Source organism: Nematostella vectensis, chromosome 1 (genome assembly GCF_932526225.1).
Source record: "Nematostella vectensis chromosome 1, jaNemVect1.1, whole genome shotgun sequence".
NCBI classification, from domain to species: Eukaryota; Metazoa; Cnidaria; class Anthozoa; order Actiniaria; family Edwardsiidae; genus Nematostella; species Nematostella vectensis.
Genome location: NC_064034.1, coordinates 12,930,492 through 12,953,149, shown reverse-complemented (window position 1 = coordinate 12,953,149; position 22,658 = coordinate 12,930,492). Strand labels below are relative to the sequence as shown.

Below are 22,658 nucleotides of genomic sequence, written 5' to 3'. Positions count from 1 at the left end.
TGCCGCACCTGCATAAGGAAAGCGACCCGAGGATGGAACCTTGAGGGACACTGGAGTCTGTAACGTTTAAACTGTAGTGACTACCTTATGAGCCTATGTTATGACTCAAGGCCGTTGTTTTTAGAACAGGTGAGTACCAACATTGAAACTGCCATATAAGGCAGGGTCTTATTCCATATAAGGGCAATTGACGTAGAGGTTTCCATGGTAATGAATGCGCAAGTACCATCAAAGAGACTGCCATATAAAGCAGGTATACTTGGCATATAAGGGCAATTGACGTTGGAATGGTTATTTAAACATGCCAGGGATTTTTGGGTCGCAATGTTTTAGCCCTGTATCGAGAAACACTTGCCATAGTGAATACAGGGTATTTCTTTACTCCTTTCACGGATAAACGCTTATATTCAACCATGAGTCTCAGTAGGATGTTTTCAAAGCTGAAGGCGAGACGCGGCGAATCCAGCAGCGACGACGGCTGTCCGGGCAATCCGACGTCCATTCCATGCCCTCCTGCTGTCCGAGTTTATACCTCTGTGTCGCCCGGCATCGGCAGGATTATTCCAATCATCGCGGACAGCAAGGACATTGTGCTCTTCGATGTGGTTTACGAGAGCGATTACTACAATCGAGGGCCTGTCCAGTCGTACACGCCAGGGCAGCCACTTGCCTTCCCCCCGTATGGGAGGATGAAAGAAGCGAAAGCAAAGAATGCTACCGGTGGTAAAAAGCTTCGGGAGATGAAAAAAATGGCGGCGAGCGAGAATGGAGTCATCAAATAAGAAGAGGGTGGGGTATCACAATCAGCGATGGAAAACCTCAAAATTTAGGGACAAAAAAAGAACGCGGATTGATTAAGTAAAAGTTGTAAAAGATTGCCCGGCGATGAAAAAGTAAAACTACCCATGTATGTTTTATTGCCATTATTTTCAACTAGCGATGCGTGAAATTAGCTGTTATATGCAGTGAATAACGAAAGAAATTTGAATTTATTTCTGATGTTGTGTTTGTTTCAATTTAATTAATAAAATTTTATTTGTCATGATTTTTCTCGTTTTAAATTTGTACAACTTGTGATGAAATAAGTGGTGAGTGTAATAAAACATCGTTACATTTTAGTTACAAGCTCGCTGAAGTCGTCAAGAAGACAAGAAAGATATTTCGCAAAATATTGTTGTGTCATTTGGCTCTATTTCAAATGTACACGGTGAAACAGGTTAAAGGGGACCAGGGGGCGAGGCGGATTTTTTTCTGGATTACATAGATCTTTTCATTTTCTATCCTTTTATTTTCATTCAGTTTTTTTCTCAACAACATATTTGTCAAATGGGTCGCTGGGCGAATCTAGGAGTTCCAATACAGTGATTGGGTTCGAGCCATGAGAGGGGGCCGAATTCAATGTTATTTTATTTTTGTATTTCTTCTTTACAAGCAAAATCTCTTTGGATATGAAGAGCCGTCGGCCCTCCAAAATCGAGACTCTGACTCGAGATTCAGACTCTCCCCCTCCCCCTCTCGAATAGTATCCTAAAAATAAGTTAAACATTGATCGGGATCCCTGTTTTGTAGATGTCATATTTCAGATATTTCTATCATGGATACCGGTCAACACTATGCGGCTTGAAGGTAAGCTTGATGTAGCCCAAGTATAGCTTGGGATAATTGGATAAAAAAAGATAGCTTACTTATAGATGTGCGTATGTACCGCTTCAATTGGATACTAGACTACTCCCTACAAGAAATTGTTGTCGTTTATTTTTTACAGGGACGCTTTGCAACCCACATTCATTCGATGTAGTTAAATGTAGTTGAATATTTTATAATACAAATCGTAAAATCTATCGTTACCCCCGCTAACTCAAACTCGTATAACTCGAAATTCCGCATTCTGAACTTGTTTTTGTCTCAATACCGCATCCCGTATCAATGGTTTTTGTCTCAATACGTAGAATGGAGTTCCACTGGAGTTAGATGCCGTGGTCTCGTATTACGCCGTGCCGTAGCGTGTCACTACACAGAAATTCAATCAACTCCATTTGTCACGCATAACTAAACGTGATTTCTGTGCGATTGAAAGTGACTTTTTTGGCGTGCCGATGAAACGCTATCCAAACTCTCGGCAAAATTAACGGCATACGGCATATTCTTGCGACGGATAAAATGTCACACACACACACACACAATTTTTTTGACAAACTTTGACGCTGCCAAAGTCTATTCTGAAAATGCTAATTATTGAAATTTTTAGATGAAATTCCACGACAAAACTTGTCAATGACTTTTAGAATGGACTAAAATACAGCCTAGTGCAAACAGAAATACGTCTATGGATACGCCAACAAGTAAGTTTTTTAATATTACGCTATTATATATTATATATAGATATAGATATTATCTATATCTATATTATCTATATATAGATAATAAAAAGTAATGTATATTGATCATGGCGCTGGTGAACTCTCAGGCCGACTGTTGTGACATGCCGAAAAAAAAATTAAAAGTTAATCCATATCCTAAATTAAAACGTCTTCATACTTACTTAAGTATCGTCTCAGGCCAGTAACTAAATTACCATTTACGGATAATTACTAACATACTGTGAAAAGAGTAAACGCGGCTGGGGTTCAACTAATTTATTAAAATCTGCCACTGATCTAAATTACAAGTGAATTATTAATAATAATAAAATACGATAAAATGAATAAACCCCCACTTGGGAGGGTGGGTGTGGTAAAAAGCTAAGCGTGCTCTCAGTTGAATAGGACGGTGAACTGAGCAATCACATCACATGCTTGAGATTAAATATCGTATAACCTGGCATTACCAACATGCCATTCTGATTGGTGTACTAATTGATCTACGTTAATAGCGGAGCCAGCGCGGCCGTAGGCCGCGCGCGGAGCTCCATAGGTATAGAAATATGGTATAACTATGCGACTTGGTTTTGTGGTCATCGCGCGGGTACCCTGTGGTGTCACTCGCCAGCCAGCCAGCCAGCCAGCCGCGCAACTCCCAGGCCTCACTCGGCCCCGTAATGGCGGCTAAATTCAAGCACAGAGCAAGGGAAAAGTTCTTGTCATGCGTTGATTATTTGTTTTTGCCTCAAATTTTGTGACTTAAGGATAAAGTCAACTAGAGGAGATCTACTAACATTCATTCACGCCAAGATTTATGTAAGGATATGTCTGGCTTTTGCTAGTAAATTTAAGTAAGTAATAGTTCACATTAAAAAGCGAACAAAACCACAAGAAAGCGACAAAATTCAAGGTGAGTTTCAGACGACGATTTCTTTTGTCTATTGAGGATATGACAGTTATTGGGCTTTTTGTTGTCCTTTTTGTTTGCTTTGAGAATGAGCATAACACCTTTTGTTTTGACATTCTTTGTTCTATCTTTATTCTTGATTCTGTTGAAATATTTCATAAAGGCTAACCAATATCGTGTTTTATTTGTCATATACTGGTAAAGAAGACCGTTCTTGTCTTTATATCCTGTGCTCTTAGTCCTAAGAAGATACATATCCTTAGAAGATACAGCAACTTTTTCAACTTACAAGAGAAATTTTCCTTACCGAGGATAAAAACAAAACAAAATTCAACCCCTGTTGCCAATATGTATTGTTATTGTCTGCATCTTACATCTCATGTGTTTATTATTATTTTTTCAAATATTTGTGGAAATTAGTCAGATTTTAAATGTCTTGATGAAAAGATTGTTTTGAAAGAAATGTTACTCTTTTATGAACCAGGGACTACCTGAGGGCCAAGATGAATGCTTAAGACTGGAAGACATGAGAATTGAAAACCATGTCTTGAAAGACATGTCTGAAAGACAGTAGGGAGTTCTTATTCACTAGTCATTTGATACCCCCACACACATGGTCCCAGGAAAGGGTGGGGGATTAGACTTTAATAAAAGCCTGTTTCCAAGAGTCAAAAACAGTCAATACCACCACCCCTCTTGATATATTCTGGTTAAAAAGTAATCTAAAACCCCACACCCCTGACTTCCCCAGGACAATAAGGGAGGGGGCTCAAATGACTAGGGCATTACTATGTGATTCAGCAGTACACATTCAATAGTTTTTTTTTAGAACAAGATACTTATATTATATAAAACTAAAAACATAATTTTGCTTTTTAAATAATAATTCTGTAACGAAAACAGTTTTCTATTAACCTAAAGATAATGGGAAAGGGGATATTTTAGGAAAGTACTGAATATAATTATCACATTATTGTTATTATATTTTCTTTTCAAACATTTAAAGAAGAGTCATATTTCTTCCTTTCCTTCTCCATGTTGACTATTTTTATGCAATTGATGCTCTTTGCTATTTCCCCTCTACACCAAAAATAAATTAATAACAGATTTGATTTTTAAATTAGAAATTTTCATTTAGTACTTTCACTTATATCTTCTTTTTAGGATTTCCTTTCCTTTTCCATTACATTTATTTTAAAGGTTTAGATTTATTTCATTGGAATGGTTGGATCCAGGGTTTCTAAAAACACTAAAATATAATGCATTACTGGATGTATATTTGTAGATATTAATTCCCATGGGGATGGAAAATCACCACTTAAAATGGTACATTAAAACTTCAGTATTGCATCTTATCTAAAATTGTGTCTGACACTATATTCTATCTTTGAAATCCTGTTTCATCCATTACTTGTTCTTCGCAAGGACAAAGCTTGTCAGAATGTAGCTTTACAAATGTACATTAATGAAACTTTTATTAAGGAAAGGGTTTTTTTAGGGCAAGATACTTAAACTTTATAACACTAGCAACAACCTTGTTCTTTTTTCAATAATAGAATTCTGTTCACATAGCTTGGATAGCATAGACATGGCCTCTTTAGAGGCCTGTGGTGATGAAAGGGTTAAGATAATGGGAAAGGGGAAATGTCAAGAAATGCTCAATCAAATTATTTTCATTACTGTTATATTTTTATCAACAAACCTTTCAAGTTGAGTCAATTCCCTTTATATCTCCTCCCCCGTCAACTATTTTTTAGTCAATTGATATTCTTTCCTTCCTCTCTACCCCAAACATAGATCAATGAAAGGGTTTGGTTTGAAATAAGAAGTTAGCATTTTAGCACTGTCATTGATGCATTAGATGTTTTTTTTAGGATTTGCTTCCAAAATCAATTTGTTTTTTCTTCATTGCATTCATTTTGGAGTAGGCCACCAACAACAAGGCCACTATATGGTAAATGGTGGGTGCACCAATATGTAATGCATGAAAGGAGATATATTTTTGGATTTTAATTTCCAGACATTTTTCTGAATATTCTGTCCAATGAAGGAGAGAATCGCCACTAAATCAATACATAAAAATTACAGTATGGCATCTAAACAGTCTAAATATATTATTTCAAATCTGTGGAATGCTGTTACATCCATGACCTATTCTGCACAAGGGCAAAGCTTGTCGGAGTATTGTTTTGATTAAAAAAAATATATTTATAAACTTCTATGATGGGACATAAGAATTTACCATTAGACTCTTGACAACTTTGACAGCCATATTCACACCAGGAATTGTGTTTGTTAACTTTGATGTACTGCATAATTTAAATTATTGAATAAGGCCTGGATCCATTTGGTTGGTACAATAAATAAATCTCAGTAAAGAGCAGGATCCTAGATCCCCCAAAAATACCTCAATCAGTCAACACAGGTGTTCAATGCTGGCTCCGCTTTTAGGCAGTGCCTAAATCTATATTAATTACCCATTTTGACAGGTCAAAATTAACAAATTACTAACATACTGTGAAAAGAGTAAACGCGGCTGGGGTTCAACTAATTTATTAAAATCTGCCACTGATCTAAATTACAAGTGAATTATTAATAATAATAAAATACGATAAAATGAATAAACCCCAAACCCGAAAAAATAATAAACTAATTAAAAATATGAATAGAAAGAAATAAGAAACAAATATATTCATAGAAATAGAATGGCATGAAGAGTATTGACACGTATAACGATAACTGTGTTATTGCTTGTTGGCAAGCCTAGTTGTAATAGAATTGAGAATAGCAAGCTTTTTTCTACTTGATAGAGTTAAGTAGACTAAATATGCATCACTCTTCCAATCACCCTGCGCTTTGATGAATTCAGTCGGTGCCCCGCGATTAAACGCGAATGTAGCCCCGCCTTTGCGAAAGCTGCGCGACGAAAAATTGGAGGGATTCAGCCCTATGGCATAAACACATTTCTTAAGAAAAGAATTAAAGTGCGAAGCTAAAACTGGCGTCGTTTGGATGCCGCGAGGAATTACAAAACAGGGACTATTCGGCGCTGCAGGAACTATATCGAAATATCGCTTCAATGCGGAAACAGGGCAAAGTGGCGAACCTGGTATGGTTGGCAAAGGAATCTCTAAGATCCGCTCCTGAAATTGAAGTGTTTTAGTTCGATAAACCGACAATAGAGCACCAGAGGAAACAAAGACCACTTGATTGCGTCTAAGGAAAAGGTTTGCGGAACTTAACAAATCGCTTGCTTTGTATGGCAATAAATTGGAAATACGCAAGAACGAAAAAAAAAAACGACTAAAAACGCTGCATGCATGCATACATGAAATACATTGCGAGAATCAAAATTCTGAACACATTTTAGTAAAATCGTGATGGTTATCGGTAGAGTGTGAGACACCTGATCACCCATCATGCGCCGAAGTGCTTTCTGTGTCAACACACAATCGTATCCCTGCATAAACGATAAGTCGGCACCTAGCGAATTGTTAACGTGCTTCAAAATGTTGACATAATTAATCACCGAGCGATAACACGATAAGGAACGCGAAAGAAATACAAGGTACGCTAGATAAGTTTGCTTAGTCACCGGAAATGGCACTAACTGATAATAAGAACAAAAATGTATATACGCTTCAAGTTGACTTCACATGTTGCGTTTCGTGGACTCTTGAAAAGCGAAGCGCTGCACCTCATAAGCGTAATGGATGAGTTGCTGAGAACGATCTGAAAAATAAAATTTAAAATAAACCAAAGAAGATATGTATGAACTAAAAGGATACTTGAGACATAAAATATATTAAGACGCAGCTACGAAATCGAAATAACCATCTGGTATCTCAAGCTCGAACAAATTGTGGAGCTCGGCATACTCGTTAAACTGTGCGCGACAATTAAAGTCGGCATGGGAACGGCTCAGTTGATCTGCCACGAAATTAAGGCGACTGGGTACTAAGCGCGCGCATAAAGAAATATTATGAAGAGCTAAATAAAACCATAGCTCTCGGAGACATGTAACACTGAACTGGCTGAACTATTGTTATTAATGGCGTAAAGACAAGTGGTATTGTCCACGAAAAGTTCAATTGTAAGCCCTTGTAGCTTAGTAGCCCATAGCCTAACCGCCAGCACCACAGTTAACAGCTCCAACTCGTTGATATGTAGTTGCTTAGATAAAACCCTTGGTGGGAATGGGCAACGGAAATATTCCCCGAAACATACAGCCCCGCATCCGGTCAAACAAGCGTCAGAAGCAAATAATTCCGGATTTGCCACCGTGATGTTGGAAGGAATAACCGAAACACCATTGTAATGACGCAAAAGATATAACCACCAGTGGATGTCAGCACGTAGCTCATCATCAACGTGCAACTTGGAGTGACGTGAACTGATTGCGCGTAACGCATTAAGAAGACGACACATGTAAACTCGGCCTGAACGAATGCAAGAAGTAATAAATGACAGTTTGCCAAGAAGACGCTGAAGATCACGTTTAGAATAGAGTGTCCTAGTTAACCACTCATTTAACTCTCCCTGGGGTTCAGTCACCCGGAATTGTGGGACAGTCAAAGTCATGTCTAGGGTGTCAATTTCCACTCCCAAACAGGTCATACGATAGCATGGTAAGACGTCTTTAGCGGCTGATGCGGCAAGCCCGAGTTCGTCAAAAACAGAATTCATCCGGTTGAACTCATCCTGTGAAACGTCCGGCATTGCAGCACCATAAAAATCGTCAATGTAGACATCCACTAAAATGCCCATGGTGTTTAGAATGTAAACCACAGCTTTTGTAGTGCGCTGACAAGCCAAACTGGCCGTGCCGAGTCCAAACGGGAACGAAGTATGGAAGTAAAATTGATCGTTGATTTGGAATCCTAGATTGTGATAATCCGCGGGATCCACAGGGATCTGACGGAAGGCACGGCTCAAATCTTTTTTGAAAAAGTGACAACCACGACCGAGGCGATTAACAAAATCAACGAGCCTGTCGACTCCCGGCAGTTGTAATTGGTACTGATCGCCCAGATAGGAATCCTTTGGAATTCCATCATTAATAGAATGTCCCTCCGGAAAGCTGAGGTCATGTACAGCGCGGAGGTCTTCAGAATCGCGTTTAGGAACGCAAAGTAATGGCGAGATAATACATTCCGTATCAAAAGGATTGGACGCGAATGGCCCGCAAATAGAATTAAAATCAAGTTCTTTCTTTACATACAATTGTAAATAATTAATGTGCTGATTCGCTGAAGGATGATTTCTAAATGTAGACGTAGCATGATCACTACGAAAATTAATTGGCCAACCAAAACGTAAAAAATCGATTACAAGTCTGTCCTGATAATGTTCGAGATACGCGCTCCATTTATCAATCACGAAAGTGGAAGACACTGGGATTCGGGCACCACGAAAATTAGGAAGGTGAAAGGCGCGGACAGAGTTCGCCAATACCACGGCTGATAGTCAGTGGCGCTCGCCGCCGGGTACGACAACCGGACCAGTGTTAGGTATCGGGAATCGCCGCTTTGCACACGACAGCATAGAATGGTTGGCATCACAAACTCGGCAAAGGTGAACAGACTTGTAGGCTGGATCCGTTGGGGGACAAGAACATTTCCCCGTATGGTTCCAATCCTTGCAATAAAGCTCTTTTTTGGCCTTTGGCGCAGACGAGATCCCATTTCGCGGTGCCGATTGCGAAGCCGAACGCAAATCCGCGTGAGTGAATGCGATCTGCGCCCTATCGCGAATGACGGTGGCGTCATTCCAAGTGAGCCGCCCAGCCTCTATTGCGGAGCTGATAGAAAAATGGAAATTCCTGACACTGGACCAAGAATATGATGCTGCTTTCTCCATGAGCAGCTGGAGGTGTGCTAGAAGAGTGGGCCTTTCTGGCTCGCTCTTGATCTTAATACACTCCAGGAAACCCCCAACAAATTCCGAAATGTCGAGCTTGTCGTACTCGAGCGTACCTTTAGAAGTTGTGAAGAGGAATTCGTTGGGAAGGACTGCCCGATCGCGACGGAGCTTGCGAAGTGTCGCCAAGTTGGGCACATCGGTGAGGGGGCGTGCCGGCGTGGAACTCAAAACATCAGCCAAGGGTTCTACGGGCGCTGAAATGGGAGCGTTAAAACGAGCCAACTCCAGTTGCGCTTTGGTCAGCTCCAGCTGTAACTTCAGGTTCTCCTGCTTCGTGCGTTCCAGCTGGAGCTGCTGGGCCAGAGACGGGGCTTCTATGGCCTGGGGAGTTAGGAGGGGAGCTACTCGTTGTTGCGCTCCCGCGTGGGATGGTGAAACCGAAGGCAAAGACATTTGTAGCTCCTCGATTTGAGCCGAGAGATCAGCAATCTCTTGAGCAACATTAGATGTTTGTGATTTGGATTTGGACCGAGTCCTGTAGGATTTGGATGCCATTCCGGCGGATGAGTTCGGATTGATAAAAAGCTAAGCGTGCTCTCAGTTGAATAGGACGGTGAACTGAGCAATCACATCACATGCTTGAGATTAAATATCGTATAACCTGGCATTACCAACATGCCATTCTGATTGGTGTACTAATTGATCTACGTTAATAATTACCCATTTTGACAGGTCAAAATTAACAAATTCAGATTTTTTAGCTGATAACAAAAAGACTTCAAATTTATAATGTTGTTTATCTATTACTTTTATGTGTAGCTTTCTAGCCCCAAGTCCTAATATGTTTGGACGCTTTTTTAGTTCCTTTATTTCCAACAGAACATGACATGCACGCTGGTTTACGGCAAACATTCCACCATCTCACCACAAAACAACTCGCCGCCACCGATGTTCAACTCGCCATCGGTGGCTAGTTGGTTTGTAACGAAAAGTTAATTTAAGAATTGAAAATTTGATAAAGCAACAAGAAGTTAAAATAAACAAGTGTAGTTAGCGTTCTCGTTCGATAATAAGCGTTCTCGCTCGATAATAGACCCAAACATGAATATTTATCTATACTGAATCTGAATCTTTCAGCCTCACTGTATCTATGTGGCTATGGTGGCGCGTTTGCCCGATACCACCAGAGTGATCTAGAATGTCTTTTTTATCTAATTCGCTTATGGTTTATAGTTTTGTCCCCGAATTACACGCCTATTGAAAACCGGAAGTGTACTTCGCACCTCGGAAAACTTCCGCAAACTTCGAGTTCCATTCCCTAAGCGCCATCTCGGGCAACAAAGCCCTATTATAGCACAATCCGTTGTTGCGCGACTTTCCAGAACCCAAAAATCCTTTTTTTGTTTGGGAATAGCACTTAGTCAATCAAACCAAACAATCAAAACCAGACAAACCGCCCCCAAAGCTTGTGTCTGACTAGGCGCTATTCCCAAATGAGACATGGATTTTGGATTCATCAAGGTCGCGCAACAACGAATTTGGCTGTAAATACTACAATTGCTTGCAAAGCCATCACTTTTGATTAAAAACGTCCATTTATAAAAAAAAAACATCTCCATATGCTGCTTTTTTTTAAGGAAGCACTGTCATTCAAATCAAAGAGTACTCCCACGCTCAGAAAAGCGTCACCCTGGAATGGCGGGACATCAATGTACTGGTTCCCGTCGAAAGCGGAAAGGTCTATAGACATCTGTGCTGTAAGACTAGAGTTGGTCAGCAACCAAGATCAAAACAAATTCTCTTTAATGGTGGGTAAACTGCACAAACAACTCACACTATGCTGGGCCGTACCAGGGGGTGGAGTATTGTGCCTCCCAATATTTCGAAGCCTGCTACGGCACTGCTATGTAACGAAGTTTTTATGTTGAAGGTTGGGTGTATTGTCTACTGTAATAGCTTTACGTAACAAACACTGTCCGCTTGTCTTTTCTTTATTATCAGTTAGTGGCAAAGTCAACCCTGGTGAGCTTGTTGCAGTCATGGGGGCAAGGTGGGTCACATGATGGTGATGAGTTGGGTTACGTGATGGGGATGAGCTGGGTCACGTGATGGGGATGAGTTGGGTCACGTGATGGGGATGAGTTGGGTCACGTGATTGGGATGAGTTGGAATACGTGATGGGAATGAGTTGGGTCACGTGATGGGGATGAGGTGGGTCACGTGATGGGCATGAGATGTGTCACATGATGGCGATGAGGTGGGTCACATGATGGGCATGAGGTATGTCACATGGTGGGGATGAGGTGGGTCACGTGATGGGCATGAGGTATGTCACATGGTGGGGATGAGGTGGGTCACGTGATGGGCATGAGGTATGTCACATGGTAGGGATGAGGTGGGTCACGTGATGGCGATGAGGTGTGTCACATGATGGGGATGAGGTGGGTCACGTGATGGGGATGAGTTGGGTCATATGATGGGGATGAGATGTGTTATGATGGGGATGAGTTGGGTCATTTTTTGGGATTTGGTGTTTACCATTCTGAGGCTGAGATGGGTAAAAATATGGGGATGTGTTGTGTCACGTGATTGGGATGAGGTGAGTCATGTGATGGAGATAAGATGGGTCAAACTACTTGATTACGGTGATAAGTTGATTCACATAATTGAGATGAGGTGTGTCGCCTAGTGATGGGGACGAGGTTGGTCATATGATGGAATTGGAGTTGATCATATGTTAGGGATGAGGTCACTATAAGTATTGGTCCCTATTTCAGTGGATCTGGCAAGACGACATTGATAAACGTCCTCGCGCATCGTAACATCGGCAGTATGCACGTGAGTGGTGTGGTGAAGGCAAACAACAAGACTCTGGGTTTGGCCATCAACAGCATCTCCGCGTACATCCAGCAGGAAGATCTGTTTATCGGCACCCTCACTGTCAGGGAGCACCTCAAGTTCCAGGTGGGTTACACATTTCATACCGAAACGAGATCGAAAAAAAGTTCAGGTTTTTGAATATAGACTTTCCTTTTAGGCACTGCTACGAATTGATAAACATATCCCGGACAGGGAGAGAATGGAAAAAGTTGAAGAAGTTATCTCAGAGGTTAGATTCCTACCTTCACACTTTCTTTTTATCGCTTTCTGTTTTCATATTCTATTATTTTTCAGTTAGGGCTTGTGAAATGTGCTGATTCCTTGATAGGAACCCCAGGGCACAAGCGCGGGATATCTGGTGGGGAACAGAAGCGACTCAGCTTTGCCTCGGAGGTGAGAAAGATATTACGTGTGCTATATGATGTGATATGATTGTATATGATTTGATTGAAGGTATGTATCAGTAAAACGAAGTGGGCTATGTCAGGGGATGGAAGGGGCTATGTCAGGGGATAGAAGGCGATGGGGCTATGTCTAAAATGGAATGTTTGGGGCATGGAAGCTAAATTTTTATCAAGATGGCCTAGCAGTTAGCGCGTTGGCACAGCTCCTCAGTAACACAACCTGGCGATTAATAAAGTATCGACATATTTAAAGTAAAAAGCTCACCAGGTTGGTATTTGTTCAGCAGGTCGGTGGAATTTCGGACAAGACAGCTAGAATATTCCCGACATTTAAAAATGTCTATCCTGACTCAGATTAGAACCCCACTGCACTTAGGTTTGTTATATTGTAATAGTTTGTAAAGAACGCCCGTCGAGCCATCGAAATTTAACGTCCCGGGCGTTTATGAGATCATTTACGGTATTTTCGTTCGGGGAAAAGCTTCTCACCAGGTTAGAGAAAAATTGTACCAGGGGAGGGAAAACTCTGCCAGGAGGTCCGAAAAATCAGCAGGTATCGGGGAGGCAAAAGATCCCCACCAGGTCGGGTTTCGCCAGGTCAGTGATAGCGATAGTTTTTTGATAGTTTTTTGCCTCTCAGCTTTGAATCTTAATCCTGCATTCGGTTGTATTCCCGCGTTGACGAGGATTTTCTGGTTAGATTTTGACTGACCCATCTATTCTGTTCGCGGACGAGCCGACGTCCGGCTTGGATTCATTTATGGCGCAGAGTGTGGTGGCCACGCTACAGAAACTCGCGGCTCAGGGAAGGACTATCATCTGTACCATCCACCAGCCCTCTTCTGAAGTGTACAACATGTTCTCAAGGTCTGGTATAAGTTAACAGTTTGTTATAATCATCGCCATCAACACCATACCACAATCAACACCATTATCGTCATCAACATCATCGTCATCATAATTATTATCATTAATATATCAGTAGCACCAACAGGACCAACATCATCAACAACATCATCATCAACAACATTTTTATCACTATCAGCACGATCATCATAATCAACACCATGATCATTATAATCATTGTCATCATCATTAATATATCAGTAGCACCAACAGGGTCAACATCATCATCAACATCATCATCAACAACATTTTTATCACTATCAGCACGATCATCATAATCAACACCATGATCATTATCATCATTGTCATCATCATTAATATATCAGTAGCAGCAACAGGGTCAACATCATCATCAAAATCACCATCAACACCATCACCACAATCAAGACATCAACCCCATCATCATTATTATCATCATTATATTTCAATACCAGCAACAGGATCACCATCAACAACATCATCATCAACATCATCAACAACATCATCAGCAACATCACAACTAAACATCATCATTGATATATCAGCAGCAGAAAAAGGGTCATCATCAACAACACCATCATTATTATTATCAGCATAACCATCAACACCATCAACATCATTATCATCGACATCATCATTACCTTCATTATCGTTACCCTTATTATTATCATCATAACCACCGCATCACATAACCCGAATAATTGAATCGTTCTCATCATTTCACAGCTTGCTGTTAGTAGCAGAAGGTCGTACTGCATATTTCGGGCTCACACGTGATGTTATCCCACACTTCTCGAGGTAAATGACAGCTACTTATCCATGTGTCTTTATGTGTAGGTACGGATCCGTGTGTTTTTATGTGTAGGTACGGATCCGTGTGTTTTTATGTATAGGTACTAATCCGTGTGTCTTTATGCGTAGGTACTGATATCCGTGTGGCTTTATGTGTAGGTACTGATATCCGTGTGTCTTTATGTGTAGGTACTGATATCCGTGTGGCTTTATGTGTAGATACTGATATCCGCGTGTCTTTGTGTGTAGGTACTGATCCGTGTGTCTTTGTGTGTAGGTACTGATCCGTGTGTCTTTGTGTGTAGGTACTGATCCGTGTGTCTTTATGTGTAGGTACTGATCCGTGTGTCTTTGTGTGTAGGTACTGATCCGTGTGTCTTTGTGTGTAGGTACTGATCCGTGTGTCTTTGTGTGTAGGTACTGATATCCGTGTGTCTTTATGTGTAGGTACTGATCCGTGTGTCTTTATGTGTAGGTACTGATATCCGCGTGTCTTTATGTGTAGGTACTGATCCGTGTGTCTTTATGTGTAGGTACTGATATCCGTGTGTCTTTACGTGTAGGTACTGATATCCGTGTGTCTTTATGTGTAGGTACTGATCCGTGCGTCTTTATGTGTAGGTACTGATATCCGTGTGTCTTTATGTGTAGGTACTGATATCCGTGTGTCTTTATGTGTAGGTACTGATATCCGTGTGTCTTTATGTGTAGGTACTGATATCCGTGTGTCTTTATGTGTAGGTACTGATATCCGCGTGTCTTTGTGTGTAGGTACTGATCCGTGTGTCTTTGTGTGTAGGTACTGATCCGTGTGTCTTTGTGTGTAGGTACTGATCCGTGTGTCTTTGTGTGTAGGTACTGATATCCGTGTGTCTTTATGTGTAGGTACTGATATCCGTGTGTCTTTATGTGTAGGTACTGATATCCGTGTGTCTTTATGTGTAGGTACTGATATCCGTGTGTCTTTATGTGTAGGTACTGATATCCGCGTGTCTTTGTGTGTAGGTACTGATCCGTGTGTCTTTGTGTGTAGGTACTGATCCGTGTGTCTTTGTGTGTAGGTACTGATCCGTGTGTCTTTGTGTGTAGGTACTGATCCGTGTGTCTTTGTGTGTAGGTACTGATCCGTGTGTCTTTGTGTGTAGGTACTGATCCGTGTGTCTTTATGTGTAGCTACTGATATCCGCGTGTCTTTATGTGTAGGTACTGATATCCGTGTGGCTTTATGTGTAGCTACTGATATCCGCGTGTCTTTATGTGTAGGTACTGATATCCGTGTGGCTTTATGTGTAGGTACTGATATCCGCGTGTCTTTGTGTGTAGGTACTGATCCGTGTGTCTTTGTGTGTAGGTACTGATCCGTGTGTCTTTGTGTGTAGGTACTGATCCGTGTGTCTTTATGTGTAGGTACTGATCCGTGTGTCTTTGTGTGTAGGTACTGATCCGTGTGTCTTTGTGTGTAGGTACTGATCCGTGTGTCTTTGTGTGTAGGTACTGATCCGTGTGTCTTTATGTGTGATACTGATCCGTGTGTCTTTATGTGTAGGTACTGATATCCGCGTGTCTTTATGTGTAGCTACTGATCCGTGTGTCTTTATGTGTAGGAAATGATATCCGTGTGTCTTTGTGTGTAGGTACTGATATCCGTGTGTCTTTATGTGTAGGTACTGATCCGTGTGTCTTTATGTGTAGGTACTGATATCCGCGTGTCTTTATGTGTAGGTACTGATCCGTGTGTCTTTATGTGTAGGTACTGATATCCGTGTGTCTTTACGTGTAGGTACTGATATCCGTGTGTCTTTATGTGTAGGTACTGATCCGTGCGTCTTTATGTGTAGGTACTGATATCCGTGTGTCTTTATGTGTAGGTACTGATATCCGTGTGTCTTTATGTGTAGGTACTGATATCCGTGTGTCTTTATGTTTAGGTACTGATATCCGTGTGTCTTTATGTGTAGGTACTGATATCCGCGTGTCTTTGTGTGTAGGTACTGATCCGTGTGTCTTTGTGTGTAGGTACTGATCCGTGTGTCTTTGTGTGTAGGTACTGATCCGTGTGTCTTTGTGTGTAGGTACTGATCCGTGTGTCTTTGTGTGTAGGTACTGATCCGTGTGTCTTTATGTGTAGCTACTGATATCCGCGTGTCTTTATGTGTAGGTACTGATATCCGTGTGGCTTTATGTGTAGCTACTGATATCCGCGTGTCTTTATGTGTAGGTACTGATATCCGTGTGGCTTTATGTGTAGGTACTGATATCCGCGTGTCTTTGTGTGTAGGTACTGATCCGTGTGTCTTTGTGTGTAGGTACTGATCCGTGTGTCTTTGTGTGTAGGTACTGATCCGTGTGTCTTTGTGTGTAGGTACTGATCCGTGTGTCTTTGTGTGTAGGTACTGATCCGTGTGTCTTTGTGTGTAGGTACTGATCCGTGTGTCTTTGTGTGTAGGTACTGATCCGTGTGTCTTTATGTGTAGCTACTGATATCCGCGTGTCTTTATGTGTAGGTACTGATATCCGTGTGGCTTTATGTGTAGCTACTGATATCCGCGTGTCTTTATGTGTAGGTACTGATATCCGTGTGGCTTTATGTGTAGCTACTGATATCCGCGTGTCTTTATGTGTAGGTACTGATATCCGCGTGTCTTTATGTATAGGTACTGATCCGAGTGTCTTTATGTGTAGGTACTGATATATGTAGGTACTGATCTCTGTGCATCTTTGTCCAGCTTAGGGTACCCCTGCCCTCCAAACTACAATCCCGCCGACTACTTCGTGCACACTCTTGCTGTTGTTCCTGATGATCGTCAAAACTGCCTGGATAGAATTAAGGTTATTCTTATTTTAAAATTATCAAGTTATTACTTGTTATACAGTGTCTTAATTCACTGCTCTTGCAATACAATCCCGTTGTGATTTATATAGATAATAAACACAGACCCGTAGCCAGGGGGATCGGAGGGTTCGAGATAACCACCCAAATCGACTATGAGGTCAACTCAAACTATGACTCAAATGAAATAATGTTGAAGAACACTGTTAGCTAGAAAAAATCTAAGAAAAAATAGTTCGCTTAAAGCCGAAAGACCCTTGCTGCAGGCCTGAAATACGTATGAAACAGCAAAAACAGTTAAGCCCCACTTTTTAAGAAAAAATGAAGCTGCAAGAGAAAATACTCTTTTTGACAGACTATTTGTGATGCAACTACTAATCGAAACCCGGCAAACGTCCATGATTTAGAGGTGAGTGTAAGATTGCATTTCAATTAGCAACTGGCAGTCTGTAATAAATTATCTTATTCCTTTTAAGGACTCGTTTATGGAAGCTGAATGGTCACACGAACCGTAAGTTTAGTTAAGACGCGGCACAGCCACGCCTCTACTGGTCATTTCCTAATGATTGTTTAAAATTAAGCGTTTGGATATAGGGACCTAAAAGTAGGAAATCCTCCGTATATAATCCATTTTTCAAAAAAAAACTGTCCCTCTGTATTTATTTAGGAAAAATTTACGTTGTCTTGTTACATACTCTTGGCATTTTTTTTCAATGTTCTTAGTAGACGCGTGTTGCTGTTATATTATAATGGTAAATCTAATCTAGCTCATCACCAGATACAAGGCGTCGTGGTGGCGGCAATTCAAGACTGTCATGTGGCGAAGTTGGCTCAGCAACCGAAGAGATGTGCTTATGTTCAGAATACGAATTCTTCAGAGTATTGTAAGTACAAAAATAATGCCTCAATCATGCGGCCACCTATTTTAGAAGTGACCACCTCCTCTTGAAAGTCCCTAAATATCTGTTTTTATACCTCTTTAAGCAAAAACCTATTTCAAGCGCCTTCGCCAACCATTTCCCAGTCCTTGTTCCGACCGAAATTACTTCTGGCGCTTAATGTTAGCGTATCAGTGTATGGGTTCTCTTACCTACTGAAATGGGTTCGATTCTCGGTAGAGACATGGATAGAATTTTTTTGTTTCTCGGTCCTAAATGTGACTTATTGAACGTATGTGAGGTTACTAAAAGCTTGTGCTCCTCAGCTCCAGGGTTTGCCATTCTTAATGCGTATAAGGATTTTAAAATGTAAGAGCTTTGAGAGTAGAGGATAAAACAAGAGTACAAGGGTGCTCTAACCACGTTTACTTTTCCTATTACATTCAGAAAATTTCATTATCAGACAAGTCACTAATGTGATTTAGACGACAGAGTGTCACTATATCTTGCACCATCATATTTTTAGTCGCTTTCTGATGATAATCCGTATAAAGTGTTGGTCCCGATGATTGAGGTCCCGTAGGTTGGCACTTAATGGAGGTATACCACTGTACGGTAATAGCTGGTGCTTGTTTCTCTTGTCAGTTCATGGGGCTGCTTGCGGGATTGGTGTACTTACAGACAAACATCGACGCGGACAGTATTCAGAACATCTCTGGGGCTTTGTTTTTCTTAATCACGACGTTAGCCTTTTCTAGCCTTCAAGCTGTTTATTTTGTAAGTAGTCGATCGAACTGCGAGCATGTATAGCCTAAAATGGCCTGAGGTGCGAGAGAACTCCATCAACTAGGACCCAGGGTGACATGGAGACCGCGCGAACTCCCGCTGCCGCGTCGGCCTGGGTCCCAGAGGATAAGAGAGATTTTATAAGGCATTTCATTTGAGAAAATAAGGCCCTTACTCTGAACCACAAAGTCTAGCTAAATACATTGATTAGTATCGAATATAGCGCCAATAATCAAAGTTTCTAACTTGTTTTCTTGTAAATAGCAATCTGTTTACTCACGGCGGCCTGTCACGTGATATCTACGACATTGCTCGTCTCTATGACCATAAATGATGCTCTATCTGTTGTCTCTATCAGGTATTTCCTATTGAGCTTCCAGTTTTCCTGCGCGATCACAAAAACGGCATGTACAGGACGGACGTGTATTTCCTTTGCAAGACTTTGACCGAGGTTAGCTCACTTATTCAGCGCATCTATCGATTAAGGCTCTATTTCTAGCCTTCGCTTGGCTTTATCACAAAAACGAGCTGGAAATCGAGCCTACTATTGATAAGCATGGGTAAATGATTCTTTTTCCTTTTTGTATTTCAGTTGCCGATTTTCATCATTTCCCCATTCCTGATATCAGTGATACCCTATTGGATGATTGGTAAGTCAACGCCCTCTCCCCTCTCTATCATTAGCAGGAAGCGGGAAACCAATCGGAGACGTTACGTGCCCACGCACGTAAGGAACAATAACTGTTTAATTTTCTTTGCTACCCTTTTCCCTCTTCCCGTATATTATACAGCTGCCATTCTCCTTCTCCGCTCCCTTCTCTAGTAAGACTCAGCCTTGAATCTCTAATTTTTACCGTTGGCTAACTTGTGGTCCACACCACCTGTTATGTAGCCTCACTTTTGCCGTAAATGATTACTGTTATTCTGCGCAGGTCTCCAATCAGAGTTCACCCGGTTTCTCATCTGCTTTGTCGTTTTGATGCTTGTCACAAATACCGCCGTCTCTATAGGTCAGTAACCATAAATTGAGTTCTGTTGTTTTGTACGGATGTTGAAACCTGCGACAGAGTGAATGAATGAACGAATGAATGAATGTACCAAATTGTAGCAAATGGTACCTCAGTTGCGCATCCAGTTTTCGCAGGGTCATTCTTTAGTTCCTTTTCAGCCTTTCTAAGATAAAAGCTCTTGATTCTTTCAACTTATCAGGCAGATGAGCCGCAAAAACTTCTATGTAGGATTGTACAGGGTAGCCTCCAATCTCTCCTAACGAATCGCTTAGCGAATCGCGGCCCACAAAAAACTCATGACGTAACATCTTTGATAACAGACCGAAGTAAATCAAATCAAATGCGCTTTACATGACCTCGTTTGCTTGAGAGGTATACTACTACAGCTATTTCCGTTGTTGGAGTGGAAAGAATATGTTTGGCGTAAGGGTAATCGGTTCGACATGTTATTTTCCGTGCGTGTGTTTTCTTGTAGTTTTTATAACTTTTACCATGATGGACATGAGTCGTGATGGTCATCGTTTCAACATGTGTATCCATTTATACATGTTTTTCTCCTCTGTTTCTTGCAGGATATATGATCTCCACCATGATGAAATCAACGGCGGCAGCCGGTGCTATCGGTCCACCCATTCTTGTACCTTTCCTACTCTTTGGTGGATTCTTTTTAAAATCAACGTTAGTCAATACCAGGCTTAATACACTATAATTTATACTCGTAAGCGAATTATATGTACACATTTATACATGAAAAGGTCATATTCTACTCGAGAAGATAAATTTAAACCCTAAGGAATAACAGAATGGGTAGGGTCAATTTCAATTTTAACCACTTAGAGATATCAAAAAGGCGTGGTAACATATATTTTTAAGGCCCTAAGGGATAGCACTTGGGTACATTTTACACCCTAAAGAAAGGACGAGCATGTCCCTTTTAGAGGGACTTTCCCCGGAAATTATCCATAGGGATGGGGTTGGGGGTAGAGGGGGGGAGGTTACTGCTGATGCCTAAAAGGTTAAGTCTCGAGAACTGCAAACACTCTTCTGTAAATCAATTTTGTAGACTGACAGCCGGACTCGACAGAAGAAACTTAAGTTATTGTTTTATCTATTTACATTACTTTTGCTCGCATAAAGAATCAAAAGTATTCTCTGTTCTAGAAAAAGAAAAGAACAAAGCCTGTAAACAGTCGGTACGTTCTGGCGCCTTTTTTTATACAAACGCGTACATGACGTCAGAACTTTTGATTGACGGGAGAGTGGTTGACTGGGCGAGGTCTTTCAAAATTAATCCCTTTTACTATGGCTCTCTGCTACTTTTATCTTCATTAATAACATGCGCTCAAGCCATCAATCCACCATGGACATGACGGAAAAACCTGGAAAACGCGCAATTCCAGATAGAGAGAGATAACACAATTACTCACAATGGCTATAGGTTCCTTCTTCTACGGACTGATTTTCAAAACACAAATAGCGTGAGGCCGAAGTGCAAATTACCAGATTTTGGCTTTTTAAGATAATTTTTTCTTGATCATCATTGCCCTGTGCATCAGTTTATGGACGAAAAGCTCAAATTTCAATGACACTTGAAATGAATCTAAAAAAAGTCGAAATTCTTCGCCTTATTCGATGTGAAATGGGCTTATTTGAAGCGTCACGTCATGTTTTTCCGTCATGTCTCCACCATGTCACAAAATGTAGCGATGTCCTAAACCCCCAGAGTATTTACGCGAACTTTCTCTCCTCAGGTCCATACCAGTGTACTTTGTGTGGATAGAGTATACATCGTTTTTCAAGTACAGCTTTGAATTACTTAGTATCAATCAATGGCAAGGTCACGATTCGATAGGAGGTGAGACGATTGGAGGATTTAGTCATCTTTTGAAATAATCCCCCATATCTTTAAAGTAAAAAGGTCCGCAGAGACGTAGGTCAGCGCAACTTGTCGCAAGTCTAGCTACTTGACACAGCTTGCCCTTTGTTTTGTAACCCAACTGTTCAAATTTGGAATGCGTGTTTGCCAACTTTTTCTGTCACGTTTACTTACGTCTTGATTGGTCAAGGCTTGAGATTTAAAACCTGACATGTAGATATTTTAACAGTTTCGCGAATGTGTTTTAAATGCCATGAACAATGTAGACTTTTTCTAGCTTGTCAGATGTACGCGGGAAATAGGACGGCACCGGCCGCAGGGATTTGTTTTCCAGATGGAGATTCTATATTAGCGTTTCTCGGCCTCGATAAGGTATTCAGTGTATTGTGATACTTATGGTGATTGAGTTGATGATGATAATGGTAGTGATTATAGTAATGGTTGTAGTAATAGTGTTATCGGTGATGATGATGATGATGATGATAATGATGATGATGATGATGATGATGATGATGGTGATGGTGATGATGATGATGATGGTGATGGTGATGGTGATGGTGATGGTGGTGATGATGATGATGATGGTGATGATGATGATGATGATGATGATGGTGATGATATGTATTATGGCAGAGCGTGACATGCCTCGAAATATTTAGGGGGTGTATTTGTCCCTTGTACCGCACCCCGTGCTATGAAGCTCGTTTTGTAGGCGGATTGAAAAACAGTAAAAAGAGGCCCTTTCTAGCAGTGGTAGTAGATGTGAAGATGATTTAATTTACTATGTCTATTCCATTTTCAGGACATGTATGTCGTGGACTTTGTTGTTCTTATCGCATTGTCTGTTGGCTTCCGACTACTTGCGTTCATTCTGCTGTTACGAAGATCAAGCATGAAGCAATGATCCACTATGACTGAACGATTCTTGGGTCAATGCACTTGATTCTTTTTCATAAGAAAGTCTAATTTTCAGTTAAAATTGGGCCGGAGCATTTCAAGGCTAAAAATGTTCTAAAGGATGTTTTTGAATTCAAGTGTTGTAAAGATATATACGATAATAAATTTAATAATATACAATAATAAAGTACGAGTATTAGAAAGAAAATCACGAGAATTATTAATGACAACATAATTAAGGTTGTTATCATGAATGCAATTTGATTCTGCATTTTAAAACGTACCAGGCGA

At 40.8% G+C, this 22,658-nt stretch overlaps 2 protein-coding genes across 4 annotated transcripts; one reads left to right on the top strand and one right to left on the bottom strand.

Annotated features, from left to right (window-relative positions):
• The first annotated feature begins 1,520 nt into the window (after positions 1-1,520).
• On the top strand, positions 1,521-22,575 carry LOC5515939 (protein white). 3 transcript variants are annotated; one of them, XM_048730827.1, is made up of 21 exons: positions 1,522-1,626; positions 2,249-2,342; positions 10,767-10,937; positions 11,131-11,179; positions 11,907-12,093; positions 12,167-12,238; positions 12,304-12,402; positions 13,114-13,280; positions 14,025-14,096; positions 16,817-16,919; positions 17,276-17,329; positions 17,397-17,431; positions 17,699-17,804; positions 18,444-18,575; positions 18,943-19,035; positions 19,177-19,234; positions 19,517-19,594; positions 20,167-20,272; positions 21,346-21,449; positions 21,748-21,842; positions 22,273-22,575. In XM_048730827.1, the coding sequence occupies exons 2-21, from the start codon at positions 2,327-2,329 to the stop codon at positions 22,372-22,374; spliced, it is 1,899 nt and encodes a 632-aa protein (XP_048586784.1). In that variant the 5' UTR covers positions 1,522-1,626; positions 2,249-2,326; the 3' UTR covers positions 22,375-22,575. The 3 variants fall into 3 exon arrangements, with proteins under 3 accessions (XP_048586786.1, XP_048586784.1, XP_048586785.1); XM_048730829.1 differs by lacking the exon at positions 18,444-18,575 and having other exon boundaries at positions 1,521-1,626; XM_048730828.1 differs by lacking the exon at positions 12,167-12,238.
• Positions 5,805-9,872, bottom strand: LOC116620090. The gene is made up of 2 exons (XM_032385632.2): positions 9,243-9,872; positions 5,805-6,999 (listed from the first exon to the last, which is right to left on the bottom strand). Exons 1-2 carry the CDS (start codon positions 9,682-9,684, stop codon positions 6,920-6,922), a joined length of 522 nt encoding a protein of 173 aa, XP_032241523.1. The 5' UTR covers positions 9,685-9,872; the 3' UTR covers positions 5,805-6,919.
• Positions 22,576-22,658: the final 83 nt, after the last annotated feature.

Coding starts and splice junctions, on each gene's coding strand:
- LOC5515939 (XM_048730827.1), top strand. Junction 14,097..16,816: donor GTTATCCCACACTTCTCGAG/GTAAATGACAGC, acceptor ATCTTTGTCCAG/CTTAGGGTACCCCTGCCCTC. Junction 20,273..21,345: donor GGATTCTTTTTAAAATCAAC/GTTAGTCAATAC, acceptor TTCTCTCCTCAG/GTCCATACCAGTGTACTTTG.
- LOC116620090 (XM_032385632.2), bottom strand. CDS start 9,684: ATGGCATCCAAATCCTACAGGACTCGGTCCAAATCCAAATCACAAACA. Junction 7,000..9,242: donor CCTCTTCACAACTTCTAAAG/GTACGCTCGAGT, acceptor TTTATTTTTCAG/ATCGTTCTCAGCAACTCATC.